Below are 16464 nucleotides of genomic sequence, written 5' to 3' on the forward strand. Positions count from 1 at the left end.
ATGAAAGTGCACTCCTGACAGCTGTTTGAGCAAATGTAGAGTACTTCACATCAATCTGATTTTGTAGTCATTTATTGCTGGTGTGCTTTTCTTCCACTGAAATGGGACATTTTATCAAGAATTATTAATTATTAGACAATTATCTGACAAGAATTATTACTGACAGAAATTCTTCTGCTTTGCAATGTAATAACTATTACTACTATACTAGTACTTAATGAGCACAATAAAGTTAAAAAATACCATGAAAGGAACAATGATGGGGAAAAACCCCAAACTGGAAGATGCCCCATCCCTGGAACTGTTCAAGGCCACACTGTTGTGAGTGCTATCCCATCTGGTCTAGTGGGAGGGGTCTCTGCCCACGGCAAGGGTGTTACAGTCAGACAATCTTTAAGGCCCCTTCCAACCCAAACCATTCCGTGATTCTCTGATCAGAAGCAGGTTGGTCCTGTCCATTCATGTACCATCTCAAGCTTGCTGGAAAGAAATCCCAGAGCAGGACTTATATGGGTCAAAAATAACAACAAAGACTGAATTGGCCCATTTTTTATATTTGACTCAGTACACCCACTAAAGTCCTTTATCATGTCCTAGCAATTACACTGCTAATATTAAAATAAAGTTGGCCGCTTCCTATGTTCCAAAGTATTTTTTGTGACCTTTCTTATCACATTATTTGTAAATTCAAGCAGAATTTTCCAAAAGTCACAACTTCTTTTCGGATAGAAGAGACTGTACCTAGAAAGCTGATTTGCCTCTTCTCTCTTTTTTTATGTTTCCACTATCTCACCCATTAAATAAAAATATTAAACATGTTATATATTAAATGTAACCACTTTTGAAATAAAAATGCATCTTCACTGTGTCTGTAAACACAATTAAACCTCGAGGTTAAAATATTTTCTGTCCATACATGATTTCAAATTCACATTTTAAAATCCTGCCACTACAAGTGTCCCACAAAAAAGAATACTTGGGACATCTCAGCATGAGTGTTGAGGTGAAAAAAAATACCACTTCCAAATGTCTACAAGTATAACTAAGCACTTATTATTTCTTAAATCCTTCTACTGTCTGAAAAGTTTTGATCTAGACAAGCCAGAATGGTTTCCACTGAGCTTTGCTCAACTGTATAATAGCTGTCTGAAGCAATATTGAAAGCAGAATGGTTTAAAATACTTCCTATATTTGAGGCATAACACCAGCAGGCAGATCCAGTCACCGAAATAATGTTACAAGATTACAGGTACCTTAACATTAGACTCAAAACTACATCTTCAATAGTCTTTAAAGGATATTACAAAGCAATTATTTACAAAACAGCAATTATAAAAGAAGATGCGTACAGCAAGTTTAAACCATAACACAAATCAAAGAGAATACAAGTTACAGATCTCAAAATAAAGAGTGGTAGTCATGAAGACTCTTTAATATTAGTTATAAAGCTCAGATCATCATCTAAAATTTATCCAGCAACACTTATCCTGGGAAGGCTCAACATTAAGCTACGTGGGAAAGGAAGGAAGGAAAATGAACACACTTACGTTTGATAATCACCAGGAGAGACAAACACCCCCCCCCCTTACCTGTACAACTGCATACAAAATTGTTCAACTGCAGGCATATTTACACTGACCTGTGACCCAGGCAAAATCCTCGAAAAGGGTGACCCAAGGAGCCCCCAAGAACGCAGCCTGGATGTCCCAGAGTAGCTCAGAGAAAGGACAATTGTGTTGGTGCAGTGTTTTGCCAACCTAACCCTTCCCAAGCCCACTTCTAGAACATGGGTCAGGGAAGGTCAATCTGCAGCTAAAATGTAGATCTGCATTAAATTGATCAGGAAGCAATATGCTGCAACAGGGCAGATGTACAAATAGGTGCTGATCTCAGGCAGTGAGGCAGCACGTGTACAGAGACTCAAAATCAACACATGCAATTTGAAAGGAAGGTCGTCTTTGTGTACTGATGTAACACATCTGTTCAAGTACAAAACCTTCAAGAAACACTTTCTTCTCCATTTACATGAAAGTTAAAAGTTATCTAAACGCAGCACACATACTTCTAACTTTCTAATTAAGAGTTATACATAAATGTAACCAAAGATCAGAATGATGCCATGGGCAAAGAGCATTCAAATAGACTTAGAACATCCACATGCCTTTCTGTATTATAGGTAACATATTATTAATATAAACAGCAGCTTATCACTTCTTCCCTTAATTACATAGAAAGGGCTCTGTTCAGAGACCAAATCACTGGATTTCACTGTCACTGACAATATTTATACACCTACCAAAGCTCTGCTTAAGCAGTACAACCAGCAGCTTTACCTAATGTTGAATAGCAACAGAGATTGCAAAAATAAATATACTCTTTTCATAACAATTGGTATTCCTGGCTTTCCCTTACAAGTGCTAGAATACACAGTCTATGAAAAGTCCTCAAAGAAGAAGACAGAAAAAAATAATATTCTCCTATGAGTTCTTAAAAAAGGAAGCAGTTGTTGACAGCTATAAGTGAAAGTGTGGTATTATTTCCATCCTTATGGAATTAGGGGTGGAACTAGGAACGTTCTTACATCATTCATTGAGTGCTTCTTTTTCTCCAGAAATTCTTTTAAAATTTACTTGACACATTTTGGTGCCAGTTTTAAGTTAGACTATAAAAGAAGTACTCCAGGTAAGCACAATACTGAATTCTATCTACACATACATACACTGGAAGTTAGAAACATAACTTAAGACAACAGCAACACAGGATAATCTACCAGCCAATATGCCTGACACTGACCTTGAAAGCCTATTTCCTCGTAGGGATTAGTTCTGTACACAAAATCCTCTACCAAGTCCACAAGCAACCTCTACTCCTTAGACCTGCTACTGACCAGCAGATTGGATTGGACAATCTCCTGAGGTACACACCAACCTTAGTTATCCTCTGCCAGTTCATCCATGTCATAGGATTTGCTCCCCTTGTTCACAGTACTGTAACTTCCCTCAAAGTAGATAACTACTTAATGACACCCTAACTACTTGATGACCTACAGTTCTGGAATCTAAAGAAACTTCATCAAACTTATTCTTTGTCCCTTAAAAGTATGTGTTAATATTGACATAACCTTAAAAAATCCTCTTGCATCCAGCAAGAGGAATCCCAGTAATAATAAAAAACTAACAAGGAGTTACCTACAGAGATCACAGACTCACAAAAATAATTTGGCTGCAGAATGGATTATTTCACAATTGGATATAAAAACCAAAGCTTATTTTTTTAATAACAGAGTTCAAAACATGAAGAATTACAAATAATTCACTATGCCTCCTGAAAGTTTTCAGATTGCTCAAGCACCTGGAAACAGTAGGTATAAGTGCAAAACCCAGCAATGCCAGAATAAACCCACAAGTTTATTTTTAGTACAGAAAGTGATTTGCAATTCTATTGCCCGTGAGTTCTGGCATAACTATCACAGCTAAGAATGAAAATAAAACAGGGAGTATGGCAGCTAATTGTGCCACGAGTTACCAAGAAAGGTCACCAGGATATTAAAAGGCAAAAAGGCAGGCGGGTTTAATGCCCAGCTTTACAGAACCAAGATGTCTGGCTTCTAACCTATATAATTAAGCATTACACTTCAAGAAAACTAACTAAAAAAACAAACAAACAAACAAACAAACAAACAAACAAACAAAAAAACAGAAAGCAAAGGATAATCATCAAACTCTGCTGGGGTGTGGTTAAACAAGCAAAAAAAAACCACTTACAGAACACAGATACTATGGCAAAGACTAAGTTTTAGAAAAATCAAGGTTTAAACTTCATTTCACTCAACTTCCAAAAAAGGAACAACTTTGGAAAAGTTCCATTTAAGAGCAGAAACTTCCATATCAGATAAGACTAATGACATATGCAGATAGCAGCAGCCAGTACCAAATGTCTTCAAAAGAACTTGCTGTACAAATATCTATCTGGCCTATTGCAGAGCTTTTCATTCTGGATTTGAAAAATGACATTTCTATTCCTTCCTTTAAAAAGGGTATTACTCAATACATGGTTACAAGCATCCATAACTTTTCCATCTTAAGCTCTTTGTTTTATTTTTATGGAAGAAATACTACAAGTGTAATTATGAGAATATGCAGCACAAATAACTTAATTCTTAGGTTTCTATTCAGTAGTCTCTTAACACAAGAGCAAAAGGTCATCCATTCTTACATAGTTTTATACATAAATGGGACATTGTATGCTTTCATTGTACTGAAGACTTTCTGTAATAAATATTTTCAACACGTTTGAATTATCATGTGAAAACTAAAACTAAACAAGATATTCCTACTGGGGAAAAACTTATTTTAATAGTAGCATAATACTGTCAGTATTTTTTGTATTTAGTTACAAGTTCTCCTAATTTACACTATTAGGGCGTTTGCAATTGAGCCCATCTCACTGGAAATTCTTCAGTCTTTCCAATAGTTGGTTAATGTTAGTTTACAATCTAAAAGTTCTATGAATAGCATCTATTTCCCTTCACTACACACCACAGTTCAACTATCAATACTGTAATGTTCCTTAGCTCTGCAAAGCTCTTATAAATTCCCTCATGTCCTAAACTACCTTTGACTAAGCCCTGTACTTTTTATGTTTATTTTTCACAAAAGTAAAAAAAAAAGAAAGAAAGAAAGAAAAAAAAAAAAAAAAAAAAAAAAAAAAAAAAGGTCAAACTCCTGCTAGCTTTTTCTGTGTTTTTCCACTCAACTAGTGTTACTACAGGATTTTGGACTTTCTATTATAAGCCTGCTGGAAGTTCATCATTTATTTATACTTTCTCAAGACTGAAATAAAATCTAAGGCATTGCTCAACCACACACAAGTCTGGTATAACACAACAGGAAAATTGTATCCAATTAATTGTCTGGCTCCAGCACAACGATTTTCCTTTTCAAGGAGGGAACTGTTCTGGGCTTCTGGCAGAGAGAGATGTCTTCTTGCAAGATGGTACAGTTCAATCCATCTCTCTGCCTGATGTTCCCACTCCTAGAGCAGACTGAAAAACACTTGCCTATAATCAACAAAAATGTGACAATGCTGCACCTTCTTCCAACAATTCTGCCACAAGCAGAAACGTTTCTGGAAAGACAGACAAGTTTGGAACATTAATGCATTAGCAAAATTCAGAGCTCTTGGATAATCCAAACTCTCAGCAACTGAGAAAAATTAACAGGAAGCAAGTATTGATGTGATTCAAAAGAAAATCCAGAGACAACAAACAGTTGTATAATTTAGCAGCAATAGACTGTAAAATTGCTAGCTACAGGGATGGAGACAGCATTCTTCTTTCCTTTTCACTGTCCTGGTTCCACAAACACTAATCATTTTCACTTCATATTATCTATTAAAAGAAATTACAAAATCCCAAATGCAACAAAACAGCTGAGTATGTATTGACACATTTTGCAGAATTCTAGCTACATCAGACTCAAGTCAACACAACCAAAGTAGAACAGTGACATACACACTCCTCACTCACATGGCCCTCTACATCATACCTAAATTCAATTACTTTGATTAGATAAATAAGCAAATGAAGCTGTCATATTTATTAAGAAAAATGAGAAGCTAAAACTAAATCAAAGTATTTCTCCAGTGCCATGTAAATCCACCTGCAAACAATCACTGGATTGCCCAACTAACATATAAAAAAGTAAAAATTAAGAACAACTTTATATAATCAAAGTGTAGGGAAGCAAGGTTTTGCATTTATAAGCCTGGGATCGGGAGCAAACAAAAACCATCCCAGAAGAGATCTAATAAAAACACATTTATTGGCCTTCATTCTGCCTAAGTAACCTGATTCATTCGAGGATTGTAAAAATTCACTGCAAATACAAAAGGGATTTTTGTTTGTTTTTAAAGCCTAATCAATGTGTTGGTGTTCCTGGCTCAGGATAGATGCATCATGACTGCAGTGGATCACTTCCAAGAATTACAGTATTAACTCTGCAGCAGTGGCTCTAGATGGTATCTCTGCAGGGAAATCCTTGTCAGCACTGACTTACCTCTGCTATAAATGGCTGCCCACACTCCTACACGGGCTCCCAAAACCATGGTGCTGAAGTTTGTCAAAAGCAAGAGCTCCCTAGCCCATACTAGTCTCATGATCACATCGGTATAAAATTGGATGGTTCATTCAGGGTGAAAAGCACTTACATAAAAATATTAACAGGTGTATGTAAGGGCTTCCTGACATCACCCTCTTACCAGAAGCACCTAAGCACTGGAGTTTCACCTCAGTGCATTACAGCAAATCCCAGGTCAGACCCCAGGGCACTTGGAACAAACATTCAACGTTTGGAAGATAATGTCTCCACTGCTGACTGTAAGCATACAGCAACATCAAGAGTACTGAAAAATAAAACATCTGTTCATCTCTCAGACAAGAATCTTAACAGAAGGTTTAGAAGTTATAATAGAGGAAAAAAACAAATAACAGACATGGTATCTATCAAAATAAGTGCTACTGATACATGGGAAACTAAACATCCTTTACATAGATCAACACTAAATAGGCCAGAGTATCACACAGAATTCTCTACTGGAAGACGCAGGAAAAAAACTCCCAGCAAAACCCTGCAATTCCAAATACCATTTTTCATATCCTGCTTAGTTTTTTAAGATAAATTTACTAAAATAATTCTGAACAAACTGAACGTCCAAAGAAAATGTTCTGTACTTTCCTGAATCATGCCAAGTTCTTGATATCCACAAAACATTTTATGTAAAGTTGAGTGAGTAACGTATTTCCACTTTACAAATCTTGTTTGCTTTCTTTCCTATCAATTCAGTTTTATCCCTAGTACAATACAGCCAAAAAGGACTATCTAATCTCAACTCCTGTTTGTCAATGTATTTCTTGTATTAGTGGTCCAAAATTAGATGCAGCAAGACAGGGTCTAATAAGCTGCAAGGGGCTTTTCCTTTCCAAGTGTCCTGAGGCTCCCGTTCCCTGGGCACAGCCAGGGCCCTGCCCTTGAGCAGATCAACTCACCACCACACTCACAGGCCAAACAGGTCATCCCAAACACGACCAGAGTAAACCTCACTGTGCCCTTCACATCACGTTAAAATGGCTGCACCTTTGGGCTGGTTGTTTTGAGTTGTTGCAGTTTGGCATCATGGACTGGGTTTGGGCTTCCTTGTGGGATTGTTGGTTGGTTCTTTTGGGGTTTGGTTTTTGAGGGCTTTATTGGGGCAGGGTGGGAGGAAGAGGGAATCTCTTTTGTGTTTGTTTTTTTAAAGTGGGTGCTCCCTGCAGGAAGTATTTTGTAGTATTTTTATCTCATGTATTTTAAGTCTAGAAGCTTTAATGCACAGCTTTAATGAATTTCATTTACTGTTACGGGGCCTATGCATTTCAATATAGTTACCAAAAGTTTCAATTTCTTATCAAAAGTTAGTATTTCCATCACCAAAAGATGAATGTGCTTAATTCAATTCACATCCACTTTGAATTAAATTAAAACAACAGCATTAGCTACCATCAACACATCAACTCACAGCAATCTCAGGCACTAAATAATTTTGAAAGTATGGATATATATTGGAAGCTTCAGGTTTCTACTAAAAGTTTCTGCAACATCTGTGAGAAGCATCGCAGCCTGGAAGTCACATACAAATTCTCAAAGGTCTTCCCTTTACTTATTTTTAGAAACGAAAACAAAACCCAAAAAACCAAGTTTAAGATTATTTCAGTTACACAATTTTTAAGTTTCTTCCCATATGCAGCAATCTGAGCCGAACATATTTAGATTTTCTGAACTATAGCCCACTTTTTCTTTTGCTTTGATTCACACTTTTTGGAACACTCCATGCTCAGCACATCTACATCCTACGTATCTAGTGAGTCACTTTTTCAAGCACCTCTAAAAAAACCCAGATTCATTAACTTGTAATTACTAAAAGAAATAAATCAAAATTAATTCTAATTATAATAGTCTAACGTTATCACTGCATGAAAAATTCACTAGTGAAATAGAGTTATTACACTGTATCTACAAACACAGGCAGGAAGAGGCATTGCATTGGTTGTCCATAAAAAAATTACTACACACAGAAAAAGTCCAAGTACAGATAATCTCCTTCCACCTTTATCATACACATATTTAGGCTTATAGATTATGGTTAAAATATTTTAAAAAGCAAATCCAACTTTAAGTACCTTCTTTTAATTACTGTGTATCAGTGATCTTGAAAACTCATTCGATTTTCATCCTTCATAACGCTGGTGTTGCATAGACATTATCTCCCTGGGCAAATAACTTTTTCCATGCATAATTAAATTACCTTTATACAAAGTAAACATTCACGTCTTTCAACTGTAAGTAACATGTTATCTTCAGCTTGGTCTACTTATTCAACATATTTCAGCTTACACCTTCCTCTGCCTTAGGAAAAAAATTCCATACTACTTTCCTTGGCATTGCTTACTGATGCTCCCTCTCTTCAGGTTCCACCCCTATTTACAGATAACACTGACAAAATTGTTTACAGACTATGTAGTAAACAGGATCACTCACATAATTCACTAAACAAAATAAAACTCCAAGCCCTCAGGAAAAAAAGAGCATTAGAGTATAACTGAAAGGCAGCTCAAGAGACAGCACAGAGTCTGGATTCTGAGTGACTGCTAATTTCTGAAATTGGTACTGCCAAAGTCCACAACCTATGAAACTCTAGTCCTAGATCATTCATTAACTATTTTGAAATATCTGAAGGTTTCAGTCATTACTAAATTAACATCTGAGGGTCTTTTATCTTTTCAAGAACTCAGAACTGATAAATGTCCTATATATAAGCTTCCAAGAAATGTTTACAAATACTCTGACAAAGAGAATTTGTGCAGGTTTAAATATAGGTCATTGATAGGATAATGACAATTTCCTAAATGAGCTATGCTTATTAGCAGTTATGTAAACAATGATAATAGATGCTCCTGCTTCTAAATGTTCTGGCATAGTTTTATGGTTTTGTTTGCATTTTGAAAACACCACAGGATTTTTTTAAGTAGTTCTCGTGATTCAAGATCACGCTTGTATTTATCAGTATGTTCTACCTGCCCTTTCACAACAGCATTTGATACCTGTTATCTGTAATGGTGCACTTCCTGCTGCCCACCAACTGTCCCACCATTTACCATTTGAATACTCAACCAGATGAAAAGCCAGTCCCATATAGCCAACAAACAAGCACAGAACCTGAAACTGCCCACACTGCTATACCCGTGGTTTAAACCTTTAACAACATCACATCTAACATGCAATAGGAGTGGACTCCAGGGCATGATCCCAACCCCATTCATTACTTGTTTACCTGGCTACAGATGCCCACTTTGGAAATCTTCATCAAACCTGTCAAATCATCACATGATGTTACCTCAACAACTATCAAATACAATCCTCTTATTTACTACTAAGTTGCTTTTTTCAGGCAGATAAATAAAATGAGTAAGCATTTAATTTTTAACCTATATTAGAGAAGGCAAAGCTAACTGAAATAAAAAAAAAATCCCCATAGCTGATGGTTTTTGAAGCTTGTATATCAGTTAGCAGACTTGATGAATGTTCAGTGCTCTCTCAAATTAACCATCTTGAATATGACAGACTATTTGTAACCATAATAGAGCATGTGAGGGTCTTAAAACCTTCATAAGACGACGTAAGAAATGCCGATAAAAAGCTGCATACAGAATAATTTCTAATTAAAAAACAGCATAATAAAGTGGAACATTTTACTTTGTTGAGTCAAACAAGAAAGGTTAAAGACTAGACAAAGTATTTCAATCACTTAAGTTTTCTAGAATCCAAGAATGCACATCACATACACAATAGAGTCAAAGCAAGATGCTTAATGAAACATTTAATACAGATAGCAGTTCACACAATTACTTGCAGGTAACTTGAAAGTCATGCCATAATCCAGCCTTAAGAAATTAAATGCCTGTCTTGTCCCATCATGTCCAAGTATTGCATAACATAGGATGGTTAACAGTGGAAGGTTAAAGAACTTTGACTGCGTTGTACTGCTCCTCATGCTGTGTCATACTACTGAAAAAATCTGCATGAATTACAGACCATATTATTCTTAAAATCCAGAGCTACACCGACTGCATTTCATAGAAGGACTTGGTGTGAAGCAAAAAACCAGCTGACTTAGAACATGTTGAGTTCTAGGGCACAACATCAATATATTTGGCAAAAAAATACAGTGCTGAGCAACTGTAGTCTGCCCTTTGTTAATATTTTGCTGGATGTTTAAAATTAACTTGACAGTCGTTCAGTAAAACAACTTTACTTGTCCCAGTTCAATCCCTAGTGGACAAAACACGCACTACAGGACCCCTCAATTTAGCTTAACAAGACAGCCAGACTTGTGAGAGGAACAGTTAAGAACACAGAATGTATTTTAAACCCATTTTCACTAACAATAAGACTGTATCATGAATGCCACCCATTACACTCCTGTTGCCAGTAATAAACATTCTAGCAGAACCAAATAAAATATCCCACAAAATTTCAAAAGGGCAAGTAGGAAGAGTGCCAAACAAGCACAGTATGTTTTCTAAATCCATTTTTCAACGATCCTCACAATCAATTTTCACACCGATAAAACAGTAATTTCTCCACATTTGAAAGAAATACTATTATACCACCATATCAATACAGTGTGCTTTCACATTTGTATGACTCACCTCAAAATCATCAACTTCCAGTAATAAATAAGACACATGCAAGCCCTTTCAACACTCTCAACGATTTTTAACTATTAATTTTATATACTTTTCATAACATTCAAGGTTTCTGCTTAGTAAGAAATTACCAACTTACCTGGAAAAGTTACCACTTTAAAACAAATCTTATTCCTGCCCTATGCAACCATATTTATTACAGCAAAACCAGTGACCGGCAACCGACAGGAACTCACTAAAACCAAGGAGCAGTTTCAGTGTTTTGAAATAAACACCTTACCTTGCCTGTCTTGTGATCAAACCAGACAAGTGCATGGTTCCTGGACAGCACCTTGCAGTCAAACGTGGCATTGTTCTGGGCTGGGCGGCAGCGAGCCACGGAGCGGCCGATCTTGACAGGCTCGTCCAGGTAGACATGACGCTCCTGAAACGGGTGGGAGTTCGGCCGGCAAGTGAAGATGGCCAAGGCTGAAGGCATCGAGGACAGATTGTGGTTGCCACACCAAGCAGAGATGAAGAGAGCCTCTTCGGATGCAGACTGTCCTCCACAATTTTAAAAACACCTCCACAGCAACTTTATATTAAAGCAGGACAAATATTATCGTATGAGAGGCCTAACAACTCATTGTTTCAGTGTGTAAACTAATTCTGGCAATAATCCAGTGAAAAAGTCCCATTATGTCTGTGAATAATATCAGCAGTGGCCCAAAAGAAGTCTAAAACGTACAACTCTCAATCCATCCTTCTCTGGAAGAATACGAATAAGCATCTGATTCCTTCAGAGAGAAGCAAAGGCCCCGTGAAAGAAGGATACAACGTCTTAAATCCAAGTAGATGAGTCATACAAGTACTTTTGTTTGTAATCTCAACTGCCTTCTCTTCCACCCCCCTTTCGTAAACAACTCTGACCAAAAATCTGACCAATTCAACATGGAAGCAAGGAAAGGTTTAGGGAAGGGGGATGAAGGAGAAAGATTAGCGTCCTCTCACACACGGCACAGATCAGGAACTGGGAGGTGAATACAAAGCCCTCGCTCCACAACGGGGACCTACTGGTTCACCCAGCAATCCGCATTTCACCATCTTCGTGCGTTAAACCCCAGCAGAAAAGGTGGTCCTCGATTCAGGATGCAGTACGAGAGCTACACCGTTTTTCTCCCCTACACCAGATAAAGCTGAACTGGTCTACAGCTTCAGGGAGCCGCTCAGATAAGGAACTTGATAAGGCATGGAGAGGCTCCCAGCTCTCCTCCCGGGGACAAACCAGCGGCTGGGAATGGTTCTTGGGGCCGGCCCGCGAGTCGCCCTGACAGGTCGCTCCCCGGCGGTGGCTCCGGCAGGCGGCGGGGTCGGTGCGCGTCCCTTGGCGGCGGCTCCGCAGGGGCAGCCAGCGGGGGCTGCCCCGGGAAGTCCCCGCCAGGAGCCCCCGGCGCGGCGGCGGCGGCTCCGCTCAGCACCTCCGCAGGTGGCTGCGCATGAGGCAGGCCCGCTGCGCACCCCCGCGCTCTCCGCCCGCCCGGCGCGGCTCCGCTGTCCCGGCGGCGGGAGAGGCCTGGCGGCCGGGCCCTGGCGCTCCCGCTCGGTCGCTCTGCCGCTCAGGCGGCCACCGGCCACGGGAAGTTTCCTCCAACCTGCGGGGCCCAAAACAAACTGGGTCAGGCGCGTCCCTCAGCGCGTTCCCCCGCATCTCCTCGGCCCCGCGGGCAGCACGGGGCGCGCCCCGCTCCCCCCTTACCTTGCGCGCAGCCGCCGCCATAGCGCCTGGAGCCCTTCCCGGTGTGGCCGCGGCGGCGGGGCCGGGGCGGGGCGGGGCCGGGGGAGGGCAGCGTGCGCACCGGCGGGCCCCGCGCATGCGCCTTGTGCGCCGTGAGGCTGCGGCACGGCCGGGCCCCGCCCCGTTCCGGGCGCGCGGGGAGCGGACGGCGCGATGCGCCGGGAGGGGAGAGGCTGTGCCGCTCCTCCGGGAACGGGGCAGGGCGCCCAGGTGAGTGAGCCACGGCTCCGGGCCGCCGCTTCGCCCTCGCCCTTCTCAGCTCTGCGAGGGAGAGGGCGCGCGGGGCCGTCAGTCCTTATAAATAAGGGGGAGGGAATGGCCTGAGGTTGTGTCAGGGGATGTTTACCTTGAACTTTAGGCTTTTCACTCAGAGAGTGGTCGAGCACTGGAATAGGCTTCCCAGGGAAGTGGTCATGGCCCCAAGACTGCCAGTTCACAAACCTTTTGGACAACGCTCTCAGGCACACAGGGATTCTCCCTGTGCAGGGCCAGGAGCTGGACTCGGTGATCTCACTCCAACTCAGAATACTCTGTGATTCTGTGAAAGTGAAGAGCTCAGAGGAGGAGCTGAGGTGACACGTTCTCAGCAGAGCTTGCATAAGAAACTGCTGGGAGTCTCCTGAACATCCTCCTGCTTTCCCTGTGCGCGTCTGGTGGTTTCATGATCGCAGATTAAAAACCTAGGGAGCCGCAGTGTGGTTCGCTGTGTCCTGGGGCAGGAGGAATGCTGCCCATGTTTGCCGTATCTTGTTGCAGATTGGCAGCTGGAGCAGGGAGAACTCTGGAGCAGTGGCTGCAGGGACAGGACCGAGATGGGGTCACTGGTGCTGTGTCTTTGTTCAGTACGGCATGGAGCATCATCCAAGGTCATATTTATGCCTGTTTTCTAGGAGCCAAGGAAGGTCACTTGTCAAGGTCGCATGGTAGGCTGGTGCTGAACGAGTCTCTCCAGTCCAAATACATTTTTAATTTCGTCATTTCCTGTAAAGCAAACAAGTGGAAATTGTTGATATAAGATAGATGTTGGGGTCGTGCCAGCACTATAATTACCTTGTGACAGGGTGTTAGGATTAGGGATATGGGAGATGGCAGAAAGAGCTGGGAGCCGTGGAGGACAGGAGCGGAGCTGGGCCAGGCACTTCAGTGGTGGATGAGTGGAAAAGCAGCGATCGAGGTAAGGCAGTGCAGTGTATGAGAAAAAACATGACTGGTGCATTCTTTCTTAGTTGTAGCACCATAAAATCTTGGGGCTATCTTCATTTTTTTTCCCTTTCTTTTTGACCCCACTGTGATTTGGGGAAGGGAGATTGATTCATAACAGACTAGTTTTCTTCCAACAATTGAGTGAGAAAAAGACAGCAAAACCAGGCTGTAGCATCTATGTTTGAAACAGAGAAATGAAATTCAAGATTAAAGACAAGTCTGATTTTGTGAAGACAAAAGCAAACAACTGATCGGTGGAACCCTTAGAACTGTTTATCTGTAGCTTTAATCCTCCTGACAGGGAAAAAAAAATATGTAGCACATCACTTCACAGCTTTCATCAGCTTATGAGATTGTACTAGTCTGATAAATATAATCATAATTTGTTTTTACTAATTTTTTTTAATAAGTGGAAATTCAGTGTGGCTGTTACTTACAGCAAACAAGGTGCCATAACTAATCAAAGAGAGAAGGAAAGGTATAAAAACAAGATGGAGAAAGTGAGAATAAATTTAGGTCCATTAGGAGTTACATTTGAGGGGTGCAAAAATGAGTTGCAAAAGTAGAAATAATTGAGAGCACTTTGCAAAGTGTAAAAAGTGGGGACAAAGGGCACAACAGGCACCCTTTGAAATGAAAAGAATGTTTCTGAGAGCATTTTTTATGTTTTTGTGTGCACATTTAATGGAGGAAGGAGACTAAAAGTAAAATTAGAGATGAAAAAGATTCATTATCATCTATAGGGCGTAAGAGAATCAGGTAAAATAATAAACTGAGTAGTGGATACCTTTTTCTGACATTTTAAGTGTTTATAATAACATAATAATAATAAAATATAACTGTGTCATTTGAAGTGTAAGCCATTGGTATGTTTTCCTGAACCCTTCTTCATCCCCTGTAGAAATCCCACTCTGACAGTGTCATGGGGAAGCGATGGTATGTGCCAGCTGCCTTTCTGGTTCTCTTTGGCACTGTCCAATGGCTCATGTAACAACCAGGCTATACCCACGGCTCACATTGAGAACATTCATTTGACCCACCCTTCTCTGCGTGAGTGGAGCTGCGTGGGTGTAGTTATCCCTCAGGCTTTTTACCTCTTATTTTTAATTGCCTGACGAGTTGAGAAATTATCGGGGGCAGAGTTATAGGCTGAGATGAAAATACAGAAATGTATTCTGAAATGAGGATAGCAATTGCGCGGGTATTTCATGAGGTGTCTGCTGCTGACCAGAAAGCGTCCATCCCAGAACTGCAGAAAGCAGCAGGTGCGTGCGAGGAGTGTGGTGTGAAGTGCTGGGTCTGTGCTGTGCTCAGAGGAGGGGAAAGAGGAGGAGGAGGAGGAGGCAGTGTCAGCTCCTGCCTACTTTCCTCAGACGCCGTCACAGAGCTGAGGCAGGCGGAGCACCTCGCAGCCATGTTAGCTAAGGGCAGCAGGAGCCCTCTGTGTCCATCCTGGGCAGCATGTCCATGGGAATGTTACGAGAGCCGTCCTAGCTGAGGGCAGAAAGCTCCATGGCCATCTTGGATAAGGGAAAGGGACCAGAGGGGACTGGCGCTGTCACGTTTGGCCCCTAAAGACCTGGTGTCTGTTTCAGGAGGATGAAGTGCAGCTGCGATAGTTCATGGGCGTACCTGAAAAACGTCCGGAGTTTGGCTTGAGTGTGTCGAAGTCTTAATGACTTGATGAAAAATGAGATCTTTTTCTGAAGGAAGCCTATCGTGACTTCTCAGCCAGCTGTAACCAGCTCAGAAAGAAAAACACCGAGCAGCATTAAAGGCAACTCAGTGCCAGATTTCTGACTACTGTGCAGTGATGATCTAAAAGGCTTCCAAAAGAATTAATATATATCAGACTGAGTTTTCAGTGCAGAGGTATGAACCAGTTGCTTACATGCTGATTCCAGAGAAATTGCTAAATTTGAAATGACTGAGGCATACTGGATAGCAAAAGTTCAGTCTCTAGTGTAAAAATAAAGATGCAAACTGATAATGAAAGCAGAACAAACAGGTAAGGAGAAAGTTGGAGATGCAGTTTTCTACTGAGTTCTCATCCCTGAAACTCATTCATCAACAATTTATCCAGTCAGTTTTGTATTGATTTTTAGAAATACAACAAATTCCATGTGCAACTGCCATGTCACGTTTAAAAATATGACAGTGTAAGAAGGCATTTACTGCTGTATAGAGCAGTGTGGAAATGTAAAGCAAAGTTTGAACTGTTACTTACATCCTTATGTATCTTTTGCAAAACAAACTTGCCTCAGAAGTAGCTTCTAAAACATTCTGAACCAAGCTGTCAGAAAAGTAAGGAACTGCTTTAGAGAAGTTTTCTCCAGTGTTAAAACGATTGATTCTAATTATCACTCCAGATTTAGTGAAGGGGTCACACTTTATTATTTTAGTGCTGTTATTGTTCTTTAGTTTCATAGTTATTTTCTGTTCATGATCTTTTAGCTCTCTGACTGGTTATGTAAAGAACAATTCCATTATCTTTCACCGTTAATTTTGAAACAATAAGCAACTCCATCAGTTAATCCTCTCTTGTCAGGTGGGTTCTCCATTTATTCCATATTCTTTCAGATCATTCCTGGCTCCTCTTTCTGGTTTGCATGAAAAAGAAAGATTGTTGTACCCAGTATACAAATGAGTATCTTACTAACATAACATTTACATTAATGTAATATATGTAGTAAGCATATACTGCATGTAATAAATATGAATGTTTTTTACAGTGATTTAAAATACT

General features: G+C 40.4%; 2 protein-coding genes across 3 annotated transcripts in view; one reads left to right on the forward strand and one right to left on the reverse strand.

The window, feature by feature from the left end:
* Window positions 1–12608, reverse strand: part of SLMAP (sarcolemma associated protein) — a 78389-nt gene extending 65781 nt beyond the window's left edge. Inside the window, 2 exon segments of the mRNA XM_066326713.1 lie at window positions 11022–12372; window positions 12477–12608. Coding sequence (XP_066182810.1) covers window positions 11022–11219 — 198 coding nt within the window. The 5' untranslated portion in view covers window positions 11220–12372; window positions 12477–12608.
* A 79-nt stretch (window positions 12609–12687) lies between these two features.
* The window catches only part of DENND6A (DENN domain containing 6A), a 28310-nt gene continuing 24533 nt past the window's right edge, over window positions 12688–16464 (forward strand). Inside the window, exons 1-2 of one of the 2 annotated variants that reach the window (XM_066326720.1) lie at window positions 12688–12725; window positions 13272–13689. In XM_066326720.1, coding sequence (XP_066182817.1) covers window positions 13594–13689 — 96 coding nt within the window. In that variant the 5' untranslated portion in view covers window positions 12688–12725; window positions 13272–13593. Of the gene's footprint in view, window positions 13690–16464 lie in introns of both variants that reach the window. The other variant, XM_066326719.1, reaches the window with a different exon arrangement.

This window comes from Sylvia atricapilla, chromosome 11 (assembly GCF_009819655.1).
Source record: "Sylvia atricapilla isolate bSylAtr1 chromosome 11, bSylAtr1.pri, whole genome shotgun sequence".
Taxonomy (NCBI): Eukaryota; Metazoa; Chordata; class Aves; order Passeriformes; family Sylviidae; genus Sylvia; species Sylvia atricapilla.